The sequence below is a fragment of the Gymnogyps californianus genome, chromosome 21 (assembly GCF_018139145.2).
Source record: "Gymnogyps californianus isolate 813 chromosome 21, ASM1813914v2, whole genome shotgun sequence".
Classification (NCBI taxonomy): domain Eukaryota; kingdom Metazoa; phylum Chordata; class Aves; order Accipitriformes; family Cathartidae; genus Gymnogyps; species Gymnogyps californianus.
Genome location: NC_059491.1, coordinates 3,386,460 through 3,403,287, shown reverse-complemented (window position 1 = coordinate 3,403,287; position 16,828 = coordinate 3,386,460). Strand labels below are relative to the sequence as shown.

At 45.9% G+C, this 16,828-nt stretch overlaps 2 protein-coding genes across 2 annotated transcripts in view; both read right to left on the bottom strand.

The window, feature by feature from the left end:
• Positions 1-16,828, bottom strand: part of SDF4 (stromal cell derived factor 4) — a 248,560-nt gene that overhangs the window by 165,729 nt on the left and 66,003 nt on the right. The window lies entirely within an intron of this gene.
• Positions 4,871-16,828, bottom strand: part of ACAP3 (ArfGAP with coiled-coil, ankyrin repeat and PH domains 3) — a 95,332-nt gene continuing 83,374 nt past the window's right edge. Inside the window, exons 16-25 of the mRNA XM_050909301.1 lie at positions 16,538-16,607; positions 16,310-16,404; positions 15,550-15,764; positions 14,829-14,933; positions 14,321-14,422; positions 12,018-12,110; positions 11,638-11,858; positions 11,366-11,475; positions 10,881-10,991; positions 4,871-10,766 (exon numbers count right to left, since the gene is read on the bottom strand). Of these exons, the coding sequence (XP_050765258.1) occupies positions 10,619-10,766; positions 10,881-10,991; positions 11,366-11,475; positions 11,638-11,858; positions 12,018-12,110; positions 14,321-14,422; positions 14,829-14,933; positions 15,550-15,764; positions 16,310-16,404; positions 16,538-16,607 (1,270 nt within the window). The 3' untranslated portion in view covers positions 4,871-10,618. The remainder of the gene's footprint in view (positions 10,767-10,880; positions 10,992-11,365; positions 11,476-11,637; positions 11,859-12,017; positions 12,111-14,320; positions 14,423-14,828; positions 14,934-15,549; positions 15,765-16,309; positions 16,405-16,537; positions 16,608-16,828) is intronic.

Here is a 16,828-nt window from a genome sequence, read left to right as displayed (position 1 = left end):
GGCAGGCGGCGAGTGCTGTCTGTTAGTGAGCTGGGCAGTCTGGCTCCAGTGACACTGCCACAAAGCAGCACAACTAAAGTCTGCGACGTTCACTTTTCCTCAGTTTTGGGAGTGCTTCAGACTTGGTCCCCTCCTGGCATATTCAATGGTCGGGACCACTTACCTGTACTTCATTTTAGGGGCAGGCAGTTGTAGTGTCATAAATGCTCGTGCTTGCATACACCCAGAAAGGGCGGATTTTCCCAGAAGTAGCAATGTAGAAAGGGCACTGAGAGTTAAAAGATCAGCTTAACTCATTTTAAACTGCATTCAGGTACTGCAAGGCCCGGGACCTAAGCCTACAGTCTGAATGCATACCTATGCTGGAATTACCCCTGGAAGTTCTGTCCTCTTCCTGGTCAGGGCACAAAAGCAGACACCAGGGAAAACACAGGTTTCTAGTAGAAGCATGTCTGAACAGACTACATCTGTCTTCAGTAGCTGAGCTCAGCTTGCCTGTTACAGCTGCTCAGACGTTTCTGCCATTCTGCGCTCGTGGAGCTCAGGCAGCTCAGAGCTTGACCTTCCAGCAGAAGGTCTTGGCAGAGGGAGGGAGGGAGGGAGGGGGCTATCTGCAGGAGTGGCTGAAATGTAGGCTCCTCCTTTTGAGTTTCTCAGGGTTGTTCGAAGCCATGTGAGAGAACTCCCGGAAGATGTCCAGGTAGGTAGCATCTCCTGCAAAAATACACAGGAAGAGGCATTAGTCCCAATATTTTTGCTTTGCCTTGCTTTGATACTTCCCACCCATGGAGATGATGGTGCATCAGGCCATTTTCACTCAGAACTCATGACTTTCATCTGGATGTAAGAGACAGCTCTACATGTGATACAGCGACAGAGCCCAGCTCTTTAGCCTTGCGCTGCCTCAGAGGGTTCTGTTTTGGCTTTCCATTCTTTGTTAATTAAGAACAGGATTATTCATGAGCTTGCATATGTAAACATGCTCTCGGGACTCTTGCTTCACAATCTGATTTGGGATAATTCCTCACTTTTAACATTATTGGTACTTTTTTCCAAAGCCCAACAGACAGTAGAGAGACTTTTAAGACTTGAAGGAGAGCGCTATTCTGGAAGCTGAGTGCTCTGAAATGCAAAGGTCTTTCGTTGTGCCACTTGTGCAGCAGCAGAGCTTCACGCAGTCGGGAACACAGGGCTTGATATTAGCTTGCTGGAGACAGTGTTCAGCCAGGAACAGAGATAAGGTAATTTACTAGTTGTCTGGCTTCTCTTCTGGCAGCCAGACTTTTCAGAGCTTGTTGTGGCAGGTATAACATCAGTCCACCTGTACTGGAACAAAACAACAACCTGTTGAAGGGCACTATCAGATAATAACAGCTTTCCATGACAGCTGACTCAAGGCCCTGTTCAAACCGCAAGTGAAGGCAAAGAGTTCAGGTGTCCCAGCAGTGGTTCTATGACAGAATCTCCCTTGATGCAGGAATGGTTTCAGATTTATGCTGCAATTCTAGAGATAATTAGGCACCCACATCCCATGCTTGGATGTTTTTCTGCTTGATGTTCTAGGGCAATTTTTGCCACGGACTGGGCTACTGAGCTCATTTTTACCTGGTGATGAACCCATGTAGCCACAGGGGAAAAGATAAGTGAAAGATCCCAGGTATTCACCTACACAGGTGCAGCTACCTTTAGTCTTTCATACAGAGCTCCTGTGCCCTTTGTTTGACAGAAGACATGGCCTGGAGAGTCACTGAGAGTGTAGATCCACAGCTGTTATGAGCTGCATAGCTCCAAGGCACATCATCTGTCAATACTGGTGCACTGCTGAGGGAAGAGAAAAGCTGATACAAAAACTTGGTTCCACAAAGCAAGTCGATAGCAGGATCCAGCGTAACTTCATATTGCCTCCCAAACTTGGCTGGAGAGAATGGTCTGAGAGGGAGCGTGTCCAGCTAGCTGAGAGTGGACAGAGAAGGCTTGCAGCTTCCCCTCACTTGCCTGGCAGTGCTCCCTACCCTGGAGGCATCCTCCAAGAAGCATTGCTCCAGCTGCTCCTTTGACGCAGGCTCGCAGGACAGGTCCCTCTGTGAACGTGGTGTCCCCTTCCACCCCAGCTCATGGGTGAGCACACTGGGATCCGAGAATTATCTCTTTTCAATATATGAAGAGTGTCCAGCCCAAAAGGTCTTGAGAATAATAGTCTTCAGCATTATCCACGTGCAGGTGGCAAAGGCTTATAACATGAGCCTTGTCGTCAGGCAGGCTTTGATCAGGATCTGTTGATTTTCAGGCACAGCAATGCTCAGGAAATGTATGGGTTTGTGCCTGCCACAAAACCAACTTGACCTACCTGTTAGCTTCTGATTATAGTCACTTGAGCCCCTCCTTAACTGGTGGGACTGAGCCTCTTTCCACTGCCCCTGCCAGTGCTGTCCTGTGCACACAACTATATCCTAATGCTACAGTGACTTCTGCCTTGCAGCCTGTTAGACCACCAGTGAGAGACCCTCCATGACCCACACTGCCTTTCATTCTCTGTGTGCATCACCCCAGCTTCCTAGCATTTCCACCTGCTCCCCCGTCACCTATTCCTCCCCACCTTCCCTAAATAAAATGTACTCCCTTTCTGGGAGAAGAAAAAAAACCCCACCCTCATACACTATATAGAAAACAGGTAGCTTTTCTATGAGGACAATAAAGACTCATCTCTCCAGGATTTATTCAGAATGAGTCTGCTGTTGAATTGTTAAGCATACCCGGCAGCAACAGGTAAGTAAGCGCTGAACTGGCTGAGTTCTGGTGTAGAGACCAGGTAACAGCCGCTAGTTCTCCTCTTTGATCCTGACTTAGTTTTTTAGGTATATTACCTCCTGCTAGTAGCCTGACCATGTCGGTAAAATCATGAATATATCCTTGTTCAGTGAGATCACTAATCCTCCTACATACTGGTAAAATATTTGTTCTGCAACACTCAGATATAACTCGAATTACAAGAATCTTACTATTGTAGTAAGGTATTGGTCCCAGCTTTTTGAAGATATTTAAGCATTTAATCCTCATTAACTAAAGAAAGAAAGAGACAGTCTTTTGAAGAGCTGCGTTTCTGTAATTGCATTTCAATCTTCAGTATATTTATCCTTGTGAGGTTGGACGAGACCACAGTCTCCATTTTAGACAGGAAACAGAAAGGCAGTAAAATAAAGGGGTGGCAGTGGGAGTCAGTAACAGGGTGGGGAGCAAGCCATGTGTCTCCCAAGCTCTGTGCTTATAAATTTACTGTAAGACGATGCAGCTCTCCTTCCATAAATGCTTTAAGTGACTGTAATGCTCCTGATTTCAAAGTGTCCTTCCTATTTAACTCTTTCACTGGCTTGACGAGCTTACCCGGATTCATTAATTGGGATCTGTTTGTCCCTCCAGGGAAAACAGAGGTTATTCCACAATTTTGTTTTTCTGCATTTGTTTTCCATGCTAAGTATGATAGAAATCATGAGGCCAGGCCAGTCTTTCTTTTCTTCTTTTATTTTTCTGCCACAGACACACAGTATGAGAGAAACCAATGGGGGAAGGATTGCACTGTGATATGTGGGAAATGGTGGTCCATGTGCAGAAGATTGATATTTTCATCTAGTGCAAGGTCTCCTTTTACAGGACAGCCATCAGCAGAGCTCGTAACATACCAAGCATTAACTGATTCAGGTACTCAGAAGAAACATGAATGGGTGGGTTGGGGTGTGTGTGTGCGTGATCTGAGCCTGTCACCTTTACCCCAGCCTTCTTCCAAAGCACCCTGAAATCACATTATCACAAGACAGTGTCACAGAAACCCAAACAAAAATGCACAGTATTTATGTGGCATTCCAGTCTATTCACTGCCATAAAATTCAAGCTGTGGCTTGCAGAGGAGGAGGAAAACAGGTTAAAGGGGATGGTTTTCTAGATCCAGTTAATACAGGCAACAAGGCAAGAAACCCTACATAAATAAATCAAGCCAAAGAAAGAGGAGGGAAGGAGTTTATCTAGATTTTTATTAACAGTGTTTCAAGAGACAATAGAAGAGAAGGGAGGGGAAAAAAGGCAGACACCACAGCAACAGTTTTAAAATTGTACAAAGATAACAACATACTCTGGTTCCATAGTTACAGTCAGTACAGGCTGTGTAGGGAAAGGGGGAATTAAAAAACGTGTTACAAAGTTGTACTGAAAGCAGGCAAGTGAAGGAGGTTAATAGGTTATAGCATATTTACAGCAAGTGTCAGCCCCTGGTACAGCAGCCCAGCCATTCAGTGTGTAACAGAGCCGTATTAATCAACCACACTCAGCAGCTTCGACTTGGCTAAAGAACTTCTTTCTCTCTGTGCTGTTTAGATAGGAAGCTATGGGAGCCTTAGCCAGGAAGACACTGGCTGGCTTTCATCATCTTAAAGGCTTTCACTCCAGGCTGCCAGCCTAGGTAACCCGACAGTAAGAAAGGCTTACTCTATTTCTGTGATTCAGCAGCCACAGCTCTCACACTGAGGGCTCCCAGGATGGGGAACCCACACTAACATCCGTGTGCTGTTGGAGGGACATGACGGATGAAAGTCAACTGAGACAGGTCTACAGATCCACTGACAACCTGACGGCAACCACCTGGCCGCTCCCAGTATGTCGCCTATTGGAGCACAAGGACGTACAAACTGAACGTGCTCCTTCATGGCCCTCACTGCAAGGACGGTGCTAAGTGCTGAGATGTGTTTGTGGAGCAAATGCTCCTACTTCAGCTAGCCTCTCTAGCCATCTCAACTGCTACACTAGAAACACACATGGTCCTCCTCATTCCTTGGAAACTATCTTGCCTACTACCCCCAGCTCTGTCCCTCATTCCCTCCCCATAACTATTCAGATGCCCTATCTTCTCACTAACGCAGTGCTGGGTATACAGCTCAGAAGGGATGTACCCCAGCCTAAATTCCCTACAAGGCTGAGGAACCAGCAGGCAGACTGATATGAATCACATTCCTATGGAAACAGCACTCTATATTTTGGAATCTCAAAAACAATCTTGTTTCTTCAGAACTCCCACTCTCCCTTCTCCTGCTCTGTCACTTCTTCCCCACGCCCCCTTCTCCATATAACAGCACCACACACTCTCACACACGTGTGCACTCACACAGGCGTTTGTCATCAGCTAACCAATGGTTTAATATCACATTTAATCCATTTATCCTGTTTTGTCTTTGGTTGAAAGCAATAATGCTCGGGCAGTGAGGAGAGAGAAGTGGGTTCAGGGACAGTCGAGCAGCACAGGAACAACACAGTAGTTTAGCAGTAGACAACAGCTGTGTTGTGGCCGCTGGACAATAAGTTAATCAGTGCATTTCTTTAGGAGGTCCTGATTTTCTCTTGCATAAATAATGGCCATTTTTGCTGTTCTGAGATGTTACTGATCTATTTTAGCCTGATCACAGTCTCAGCTTGTCAAATCTTTTTCTTTAAAGACAGATTCTTCCAATTCCATGTTTTTCCTCTAGACTGCTCAAAGAAATTTCACATTGCAGAGACCATCTCAGAGACAACAATATTAAAATAACCTGAGGCTTCCCTGGATGACATGTGGAGAGGGAACACAGAGGGTATCATTTCAACCTGCCAGCAACCTGAACTCATCCCATTTGGAATCAGAGACATGTGGCAGACCCCAAAGACTCAAACCTAGGCTACCTGTCCAGGCACTTGGTTACAGGGGTCGGGTTGAGTCAAACAAAAGCTAGGACAGGTATATAAATATTCACCCAGATCTCAAAAACTCAAAAGATGACAGAGTCTGCATGGCTGAGGCAATGGTTTGGGTCCATTTGTGTTTTGACAATGCCTGGCATGTTGCTTTCTAGACAAAGGCAAATCTCCTCATGTTAACTGTGGTTGCAATCAAGTTACTGTCATATAGATAACATACGCACTCTTTGAAAAGAAAGGAAGAATGAAAAGAGAGTAGTTTTGGCATTAGATATTTCAAACAAGATTGTACAACACAAATACAGCTGTATTTGAAGAAGGAAAAAAAGAAAGCGTTCAGTATCTAGTCTTCCCTGTAGCCTGGCTGGCCATTTACTTTGCTGAAAACAAGTTTTCTGTACAATTTCCCCACTCTCCCCTCCAAACTTCTAAGCACACACACACGCATACACCCCAATCAAAAAAAATCAAATAAACACAGAAAACATTGAGAAGTGCCTCCTTAGCATTTTTCTCCTGGAGAACCTTTTTGTTTTAGAAACTGCAGGATGTAATAAAGTGTTTGATTATATTTCAAACTAGAGGCATTTAATGCCTTATGATCTGTATAATGAAAATAGAAAAGGGGGAGGGGGGAGAAAGGAAAATTGTGAGAGGAAAAAAGGCAGGTTTTGAAAAATATTCCCTAACAATGCTACAAAAAAATCCTGACATTAAATACAGACAAACTGTATTGAATAAAAATTGCACTAGTCCTCTGGGCACATCAATAATAAATTAAATACTTAACAATTTCACTGATTAAAAAAGACAGCACAAAATCCATAACAAAGAACATAAAACCCCCCAATACTGTATGTAGGAAAAGTGCACAAAGTTGCTTTATACATTGAATCTAAATAAAGTACCAATACATGTTAAATAGATAAATTGTCTTGCAAGACACTGCTTTTTGCGTCAGTATTTACATATGCTTTAACTTCACGTACTTCAGCAGTGAATCTGAGCTTCAATGGACCTAACTGTACATGATTTTTGTATTGTTCTCATGAGCCACTAATGCTGACTGTGAAATAAAATGACCCAAAGTGGAAGCCATGTCTCCAGTTCTCATTGGCTTACAGAAAGGATCAGTCATATTTCTAACTTCTCATAAAAAGCTGGAAAACCAATTGGGGTGTTTTAAGTTGCTGTACATGTAAAAAACATTGCTAGACAATGACCATGCTGAAATTCATTAACAGAGTAGGACCATGCCAGTGGTGAAACATCTATTTCACTTTCAAGATCTCTGAAGTACCCTGAAAGATGCCAGCTTTGATCCAGTGTGGCCTTTTTCTAGTAAAGGGCACAACTTGAGGGGACATCAGCACTGACAAATGTCTAAATTGATGCAGATCAGTATAAAATGGGATAGGATTATCAAAGAGAATTCATTACAGAGAATCTCTCAGTTCCTAACCCAGGAAGCAGGGCGAGTTCTTGGCTGGATATTGGTTCCTGTACCGAGCACTTTTAAGTGCTGATCTGGATACCGCAGGGTGATCTGCATGATCTAACCATAAGCATAGCACAGTCCTGCCGAAGGCAGACGCTTGCTTAAGGGCTTTGCTGTATTGCTAGCAGGTTCAGCACCACAACTCATTTCACTGGACAACAGCATCCAACACCATCTGAGCTCTGCACAGAGCAGTGAGGTCTGCAGGGCATTTCACACAGATGATTTATAAGACTACAGATTTGCTCCTGACCCCACTCAGACTGATAGTAACACTACCACCAGTTGCAGAGTAAGCGGGCCCAACTGACAAGGAAGGGGTGTCAAATGGGGCAGCAACACACAAGTGAAGGCACCACCCTGCTCAGTGGGGAAGCCCATTTAAATTTAGGGTGACTTGGACCAGAAAGAAGACAAAGTCCAATGCAAAGGACCAAAAGATGAAGCTCCATGAGAATATAAAGTGGTAACCTTCTGTAATCCTGCACAAGAAATGCTGAGTGGGCAGTGATGCTGGCTATACCTTCACACAGGTATCAAGAAGAAAGATATTTAACCCAGGGCATATTAAACACAAACTGAAGGAGATGATGTAGCAGCACTGCAGCAACAGCTATGCACAGTGCACACCTGCCTACATTTGGTATCACTTACACAGGCGTATGCCTGGAGTCAGCCCTCTTCATTCAGTGATATGACTCCAGAGTCATATGTGGGAGCTACAATCAGAACACGGTCCCTTCTCACAAAGAAGTTGTCATCTGAACTAAGGATTTATACATCCTAGCATTCCTCTGAAACTGAATTGCAGCAATGACAGCATTTTATGCCACACTGCTTCATCCCACGTGCAGTCCTGAATCACTCCTGTTCACAGCTGAACAGTATATGAATACAGACCAAGTGATCTGCCCTCTGCCAACTGTTAAGGGCACATCCTACAGCTTCTACTCAGAGAAGAGTTCAGAGGGAGTATTGCCGGGTCGAAGACTACAGGGTAGTTTCAGACCAGGCATTGAACAGCTAAGAAGGCAGAATGCCAGTTTGCACGGTATACTCCCCCTCCAACCCATCAGCGTGCTGTGAATTGGCAGGTTCACGCAAGCCGGGAGTTATATAGCCCAGGTTCACCAGCAGCACGCTGTGTGCAGAGCACTGGCCTCCCGGGACAGAAAGAGTGGGGTGATGGAGAAAATGCCATGAAAGGCATTGCCAATGATAAAAAGGCTGATGAGGCCAAGCTCATTAATTTTTATTTTCCAAGATTGGTGGAAGGAGATTGTTTATTATTTAGGGAAGCACGAAAGGCCCTGGGGCCAGATTTTGCACTGCCATTGATCTGCAAAAGCTTCAGCAGAGTCACTAGGACCATTTCAGATTCACCACAGACAAGTGGGACTGAGATCAGAACTCAGCACTTGGTACTGTGCATCCCAAAGCTCCAAAGGGAACAAGAACGAGAAAGCGACAAGACAAAGATGGACTTCGAGACCCAGATTGCACAGCCAGAAAACTGTGGTCTGGCTGCAGCAAAACTTGGGACAGCACTTTCCTAAGGAAGCAGGGACTCTCCCTTGAACTGACAGGACACCCTACTAGAGACTAAGTGGAGTTTCTTTATTGTTCCACTTTTAGATGTGTGGGTGGACACTGAGTGCTGTTGATTCAGTCTCTGAGGGCGGTATCTTGAGTGAAGAGCTGGATCACTCTTGCTTCAGTATCTGAGGACACAATTACGTCAACAGAAACAAACCTGCAAAGGTTTAATCCACTAAGGGCTGCAGCATGACAGCAGCCAGTATACAAAAAAAAGTAAAGAAGTCAAACGTATTGGATGAAAAATAATATGATTGTGTATCACTGCTGATGTAATGCAGGAGGATGGGGAACTCTGCCTGGTATTCTTGCGTTCCTTGCAAGATCTTGATCCCCTCAAGATCCCAGCACTATCCGTAAGGCACTATGGCCCAACCCCAGAGCCAGCAGCCTAGATGCCCAGGCAGGCTAAATACCAGTTGTGAACGGCCACCCATGAGTCCTGAAAAACTCTGATGTCAATTGCAGTTGAGGGCACTCTGAAGAGGCTCTTACAGGAGCACACCTCAGCTTGGCATCCAAGCTCGCAGCCAGAGGATAATCTGCCAGTGGTATGTGTGCTCTGTAAGCCCTCCCGAGTCAGGATTACATGGCTGCAGCATCTCTGCAGAGCTACTGTAGCATGATCCCCAGAACACAGACCATAAACATAGCAACAAAGTGCTCTAAGTAAAAACACATTCCCCCACTCCAGCAAAGAATAATACAAGAAAAAGAAAAGAAACAAAAAGATTCTGCCGGTCATTGGAATTGGGGAACTCAAAAGCCCCTGGGCCAGCTGCTGAGATGCCCTACTCACATGCTTCAGCATGCGGGGGGAGAGCACAGAGGGGTACACATGCAAGTAGAAGTCTCCTTCACAGAAATGCTAAGTCAGAAATCTGAAGTGACCAGGAAACAAACTGAACCAAAGTCAAATTGCATCATGCAGCCAGCCATTTAGGCAGTGGGAGTTGGACGTGGCTTTTCTTCCCTGACACAAAGCCCGTCGCCAGCGACAAGCTTCTCCCAGCCTCAAAAAATTAGCACCGCTGCTTCCATAACACTGTGCAAATTGCATCTTGGCCCAGGAAGCAGGCGAGCTATGGCTTTGACCAGCTAACCACCATGGGCAAAAAAAGGGGATCGTGGCTGGTATAGTCCTGAGAGCAATTAAGGTGAGTAGCCATCGCTCTCAATCCTACCCCTTCTGTTGTGCCTTCTGGAGCAAAATATCTCTGCCCCACAAAACAGCCTGGTCCTGACTTAGAGGTCATCTTTCAGTTTTCTAAACTGGCCCCAGCAGCTCCCAGATGCTGCAGCAGTCCCATGAGAGAGCAGGCTGCTGGTCACGCTGCCAGGACAGAAGGCTCCACATCAGAATCCCTTCCAAACAAACTGTTCAGACAAGAACTCAGTGCACGGTAACTACACTGAAGCAGAGACAGGTTCGTCTGATCGTATTGTTGGTGGGTTTCTCCTGGTGATAGAGGGTTTCCTTTTCTTCTCTTTCTTTTCTTTTTTTTTTTTATTTTTTAATGCTAAACTTGTCTCCCATACTTTTCACACACTCAAGTCCACACTCCATGGTCTGTGGTTATGCCCTGGGAGTCTCCTACACAAAATAAACCATCCAGTAGTCAAGCATGAGAACTTAACACTAACAGGAAAGACCCCTTTTCCTTCCTGTGTGCATCTCAACCTATATGTGCAGGCATCAAAAACAGACCAATCTGCAAGAAACACCAATATACCAAGAATGGGGCTCTCAGGGCTTCTAGAAATTCAGCCCAACTTCAAGACAGCAAAGGGGAGGTGGGGGAGTTGTCACTAACACTCATCTATATTAAGGCTGATGAACTCCTGTATACACTTCCTGTACTGCAGCTCAGTAGGGCTGTTGCTGGGATATTGACCTGGTTGTCCAAAGGGGCCCTCTGCTTCTCGCATTTCCTCATTCATTCGAGCCAGACGCAGCCTAGAGTGAAACAGAGAAAGCACAAGGGAGAGAGGTTTGGTTATTCCTTCCCTGATGGCTATTTACAGGCAGTGTTCCCGTATACATGCACCGGAACGTCCCGGCTGCACTTACAAGGTAACTATGTCTGCATTGGCTGCCTGGACAGCAATACTGAGCGGGTCCTGCCCATCGCCATCCACCGCGTGCTGATTTGCCCCTCGCTTGAGGAACAAGCAGACTTGACTGCAGAAGGGAAAGAAAAGACCATCAGAGCAGAAATTCCAGCTCCCCTACCCCACACTGAAGTGGGCAGAGAGCACTGTCCTTCCATAGGCAGGCACAGCTTCACTTATATTGGTCTAAATCAGGAAATGCTGCAGTGGCATGGAGAAAGGAATGGGTGTACAGGGGTCCAGTTACCCCCATCTATCATCATGGGGGCAATTATCCTTAAGACAATCAAGTTGTTGATGTGATATAAAAGGGCATGTTTTGCAAATAACCAATTCACCAAAACCCAGCTCCCTTGCCCACCTCACACCATAACTCTCAGTGCTAACGCTGAGTCTCAATCCAAGGGTGACGGAACATGTCACAGCAACGTGCAAAGAACTTACCCAGTATGCCCTAGGTACGTGGCATGATGCAAGGGAGCTCGGCCGCGCATATCTCTTTGGTTAACGTCTGCCCCATTCTGCAGCAGAAATTCACAGGCTATCAAGGAGCCCTGGCAAGGTAAAGGGAAATTTCTAAATAAATTCAGCCAGCAGTACTGAGACGATGCATGAGCACATACCAGGCTGTAAGGTGCCCATTGTCAGTGCACTCTGAACTAGCATGAAGACCTCACATTCCCAAATGTGGCCTCCCAGTCGCTAGCACAACATACCCCCATCACAGCTTGAATCAGAGGAGTTTTGTTTTCGTCTTCATCATTCACCCAGTTGATCTCAGCACCATGTGCGAGTGCTTCTGCCATGAGAGGCAGGTTTCGGGCTTGTGCTGCCTTGTAGATCAACAAGCCAGGATGCAGCTCCCTCAGGTCCTCCAAATCTGATGCTTCCTGTTCAATCTCTGCTTCACCGCTTGACTCCTCTGACACCTCGCACTCTAAGAGGCAGAAAAGGACGGAGAGAGATGACCCAAAAGCTTCACATTTCCCATTTCTTATGTTCCCTGTTGTCCTTGGCACCAGACAGTCCTGACCATCCACCCTTCCTTAGTGCTAGCCGCCTCCCCACACTTCCATCAACAGCCTATGACACCCACCTTCCTCTGTCACGCTGTCCACCACAGAGCCAAACACCAGGATATCAGTGCTGCCATCTGTGCTTCCTCCAAGTCCACTGTCACTGCTCAGACCTGCAGGGCCAACAGAAGACAAACCAAGCCCATTTTAATACACAGGCATTCCAGTACCAGGCACAGCTGAGACCACAGGGGAAAAAGGGCTGCGCAGAATGTCACACACACATTGCACCAGGCACTGCTGGCAAGGGAGAGGGGGACTGCTATCCCATTTAGCCCCACTCAATAAAACTGCCCAAGGAAAAATTGCAAAGCCTTATGGTGTCCATGTCCCCACGCTGCCCGTCATGCAGGGATGCTCCAACATTGCCACGGCACTTTGGACTGTTGAGGACAGCCCTTGCTGCAATCCATGAGGGACGCCGTGACGTAGACTGGAGCAGAGCAGCAGCAGAGACAGCTTTGCAGCAGGATATGCAGTGTCATAAGCAAATAAAGACACTCCTCTGCTTTTACCACTAATAATCTCAGTTTCCACTCTATCCATGCTCTCCCCAGAGCTCTTCCGTTGTCACTTGGGCGCTTGCCAATGCATTGCTCTTGTGACAGATTATTGACCATGACTGGGTCAAATAATATCAAGTGTGTATCTCAAGCCAAACTCTTAAAGCATTGTCCATTGGCTCATTCACCTTCACAGACATCCCTTTCCCTTTCCCCACAGTGCTTCCCACCTTCCCTGCTTAGCTGGTGAATGTTACAAGGCAGCTGACTACGTACAAGAAATGGAGTCATGAAGAGATGAAGCAACTTGTCCAAGGACACACAATGTGTCAGTGGCAGAGAAACTTTGTACCTTTTCCAGCCTGCGCCTGAAAACAGTCAAGAAAATGACAGAAAGGAAGGAAGAAGCACATGCAGGAATTGCCCCTGCGGGAACAGGGACGGCACATCACCTTTGTCCCGAGGGATGCCCGGTCCCCTTGGGAACTCTGGCTGGATTCAGCTTCTTGCTGCTTTTAACTTCCTAATGACTGTAAGGGCTGGGGGTGTCTGTCCTCCCAGAACTCAAGAGGTTAAGTCCCCATGATCTACCCCAAGACCTACCCTCAAACCACTGTGACTAGAAAGAAAAACAAGCCAGGTTGTAGCTGACAAAATGTTTCTAAAATATGAGCCGAGTAGTCTTTGCAAAACGTAATAGCAGGAAAGCCTGCGAGAACTAAAGATCTGAGCCTTAAAAACCATAGCAGAACAAGACACCTTAACTTTAAAGGCTGTCTGTTGAAATCTTCAGAGCAGTTACAGCTAGGTTGCAGATAAACAACAGTCTCTAAATCAGCGGTCCTGAAATCATGGCTCACAAGTAATCCTTCAGCACTGTTCAACAGCCAAAGGAGATAACGAAGCTACAACAGGAAAGGTTTAAAATGGCACGTATCATGCATATCTTTTTTTGAATTTGCTGTCAGAAAAGTCATTGCTGTTTTTTGTAGAAAGCAAACATACTGCTTGGTGAGACTATGCTCTCCATTACGTCAGTACAAGTAAAGAGTGACTCCAGTGAGGCCACATGACACTACTCTAGATTTACATCAAAGCAAGAAAGGAGGATCTGGTTCATATCACATGAATATTAATATGTCAGATTCCCAGTTCTATTCCCGCTGAATCAGTGACAAAATTCCTATTTTCTTCTGCAGGAGCAAGATAAGGCTGTTGAGCAACTCTGAAGTCCTGCATCTCCCTAGTATTGTTTCTGTTGACTAATGACACTAAATTCCTTGAAACGGGAATAGCCCTTAAGGCACTGATTCAGACAAGTACTAAAGCACCTTCATTGATTTCAAGAGATAACACGCACTTGTAGGAAAGCCTGTGATTTTCTGCTGTGCTGACTCAGGACCGCAAATATTTCTCATGAGTTCATACAATAACAAGCAAATGAGCTAGTAAGTTTTAAAAAGTTACCACTCCTCAGCTAAGTATGATAATGGACCACATGACTAGTCTGTGACAGATGTGGGGAGTTTGAAGTAAACACTTCTTGCTTCCTATTTGCCATGAGATCCCACCTGTACAGGATTGGATCCTTTATCTCATCTGAGGGACAGCTGCTCCTTTAAGATGTAGTAACTTGACTGCTGGAAACCCTAGGAAGCTTTTTGCCTTTCGAAAGCCTGCCAGCCTGTCTTCCCCACAAGGGACTGGTAATTTCCAATCATTTGGCTGAAAGAAAATACATAACTGCCTCTGAAGCGTGGTTTGGAACAAATAAAATTTGGGTGTCTCTTTTGCTGCTAGCTGCCAGAGCGTCACCTTACCTCCGTCCAGGAGGAACGGCGTACCGCTCCCACCGGGACCAATGCCACTGCCACTCCATGGGCCACCTGTTAGCGGATGCTGCACAGAGATGTGGCTGGCACCTAGAGGAAGGTGGACGGAATATGAGGGGAGTTCATCGTCACAAACACAAAAAGAAAAATTGTCCGCAGTAAGACTTGCTAAAAAAGGAAAAAAATTAAAAGCCAAAACTAAAACCAGAAAAAAGCCAATGGAATGCATAGTCTGGGAGTAAAAGATGTTGGGAAAAAATCCCATCCACCAGAATGCAAACACCAGGGACTGACTGGATAGGATATTAAAATACTAAGTGCAATAAAAGAGCAATGGGTTGGACTTTGTGCAACTAACTCCCCATCACTCTTCTGAAATATTTACCCTCTCTCCAGTGAGGCCAATACCTTGCCTTAGGTCTGGTGCAATTCACATGCCCTAGAAGAGCTAGGAGGTAAAGCGTGCCAGGAGCAGAGACACTTTCTTTGTACTTACTGCGTGGGCCAGAGCCAGCACCAGTGTCAAAGTAGGAGAAGAGAGAGTCCAGCTCATCAGGGCAGAAGAGGGAATCTCGACGGAACTTCCTCTCCAGTGTAGCTGCTATTTTACACCGAGAGATTTTGAAATACATAGTTAATAACATGCAAATGAACAAATGAGACACAGTTCTACAGCTGTATTTACACAGGCTGAGCTTGCACGTCCAATGCACCCCAGATGTGTCCAGTGCCATACTCATGCCCACGTCCACCATCAAAATATAACAAAGAGCCGACCACAGGTGGTGATACACTGCAGACCCAGTCATCCCAGAGCATTTTGAGCAGCCAGAACCCTTCATAAGCATGGCCTCTCTTACAGACCAGGTAGGTAAAAATAAAACGATTTGAAACTTATTAAAAAGCAGGAAACTCAAATACAAAAGAAAATGCACAAAGCAAGCTTAGAAGTTGCTGGATCACCCTAGTGTAATGATTTCCTCCTTTAGCCACAAGAATCTCCTTAAACAGATGGAAAATGTTAGGAAATGGCTCTAAAGACCTGTGTCAACACAGTTAGTGCAACAGCATTTTTGCTTATACCTCTGGCATGCTTGCAGGTCCTAGAGAAAGGCAGGGCCACGCATATTATTAGGGCAGTCGTGTATACACCTACAAAGAGTGGTGGGCAGGCCAACACAGCTCTGCATGGGGAGTGGGGCAAGGGAGGTTCCCACCTGACGACAACATGGCTGGTGATGCATTGCCTGCTTCATGGCGGTACTTTCTACGAGCCGTGGGTGCTTTCGTGGTGCTGTTATGTCTCTGGCACTTCTTCACACACCAGCGTCGAGGTTTCCGCTCATTCTCTGTTAGAGTCTCCCCATTTGGCAGCTTCTTCAGGAATTTCTTCTCCACGTACTTCACCTTGATCCAGGCTTCCTTGTCCTGCCTAAGAGAAGAACAGCATAAAGCTGTGCACAGGGTCACATGATTTGCAAACAGCCACAAGGAGATGGAGCTGCTCTGGGTCATTTTATCAACCTGGCTCTGAGTCCTAAAAATCACTGAGGCCTGTATTAAGAAGGGAGAGTTTCTCAAACCTAAAAATATCTCCCATTGCAAAGCAAAACTAAGCAGCGCAGGGGCTAGCTGAGAGTGGAATGAGATGTTCAGCCCTGCACAACACCATGTGCTTCAGTCACGTGTATCTGAAAGGTCTCAGAGCAGGTGTAAACCCAGCAAGCCCTGGTTCCCAAGCATGTTTCACCAGGTTGCTGGCTGGTAGTGCCCCACTGACCTTTCTAGGAGTCAAGCTCAGGCTAGCTACAGAGGGAGTGGGTTGAGGTAGGTGTACCTGAAGTAGTTTGGGCCCTAAGTGAAGGGCCAGTCACACTCTTAATCTGACTTTCCAGAGAGCTTAGGGTACTGGGTTTGCTGTGTGGACGGACAGCTTTCCACAGGACTGAGAGGACCAGTGTGTGCACTCAGACTCACCTGGAGCTCCCTGCTGTTGGTTTCTTAAGTCCCAACTCTTCACACTGTGCCTCATAAATCTGATTCATGGTACTGTTCCCCAGCTCGCACATCAGCTGCAATACAACAGGGAATGAATGAAATCCTCAGGTGAGGAGCTACCTTCCCTCTAGTCCAGCCTGCCACCAAGTAAGACTCCCTCCATGTCCACCATTTGTCTATCTCTTGCTGTTAAAAGCCAACACTCACTTTCAGTAACTCTGGCTCCCAGGAGTCCAGTGTGAGAGATCGGACCTTGGAGCAGTGAACACCCAGACTCCTATTTATCCAAAAGGAAGAAAACTGAAATGGTTACATGCCTCAAAACAGAACTTCTCATGCATCATAAGATGAACAAGATCAGTCCAGTTCTTATGTATTTATCTATACATACGTAGCTATAGCAGAGAATTTTATGCATACACATATATAGATGTACCTGCACACACAGGTACCGCAGCAAGCAATTACTTTTGAATCCATCTGTACAAACATTATACT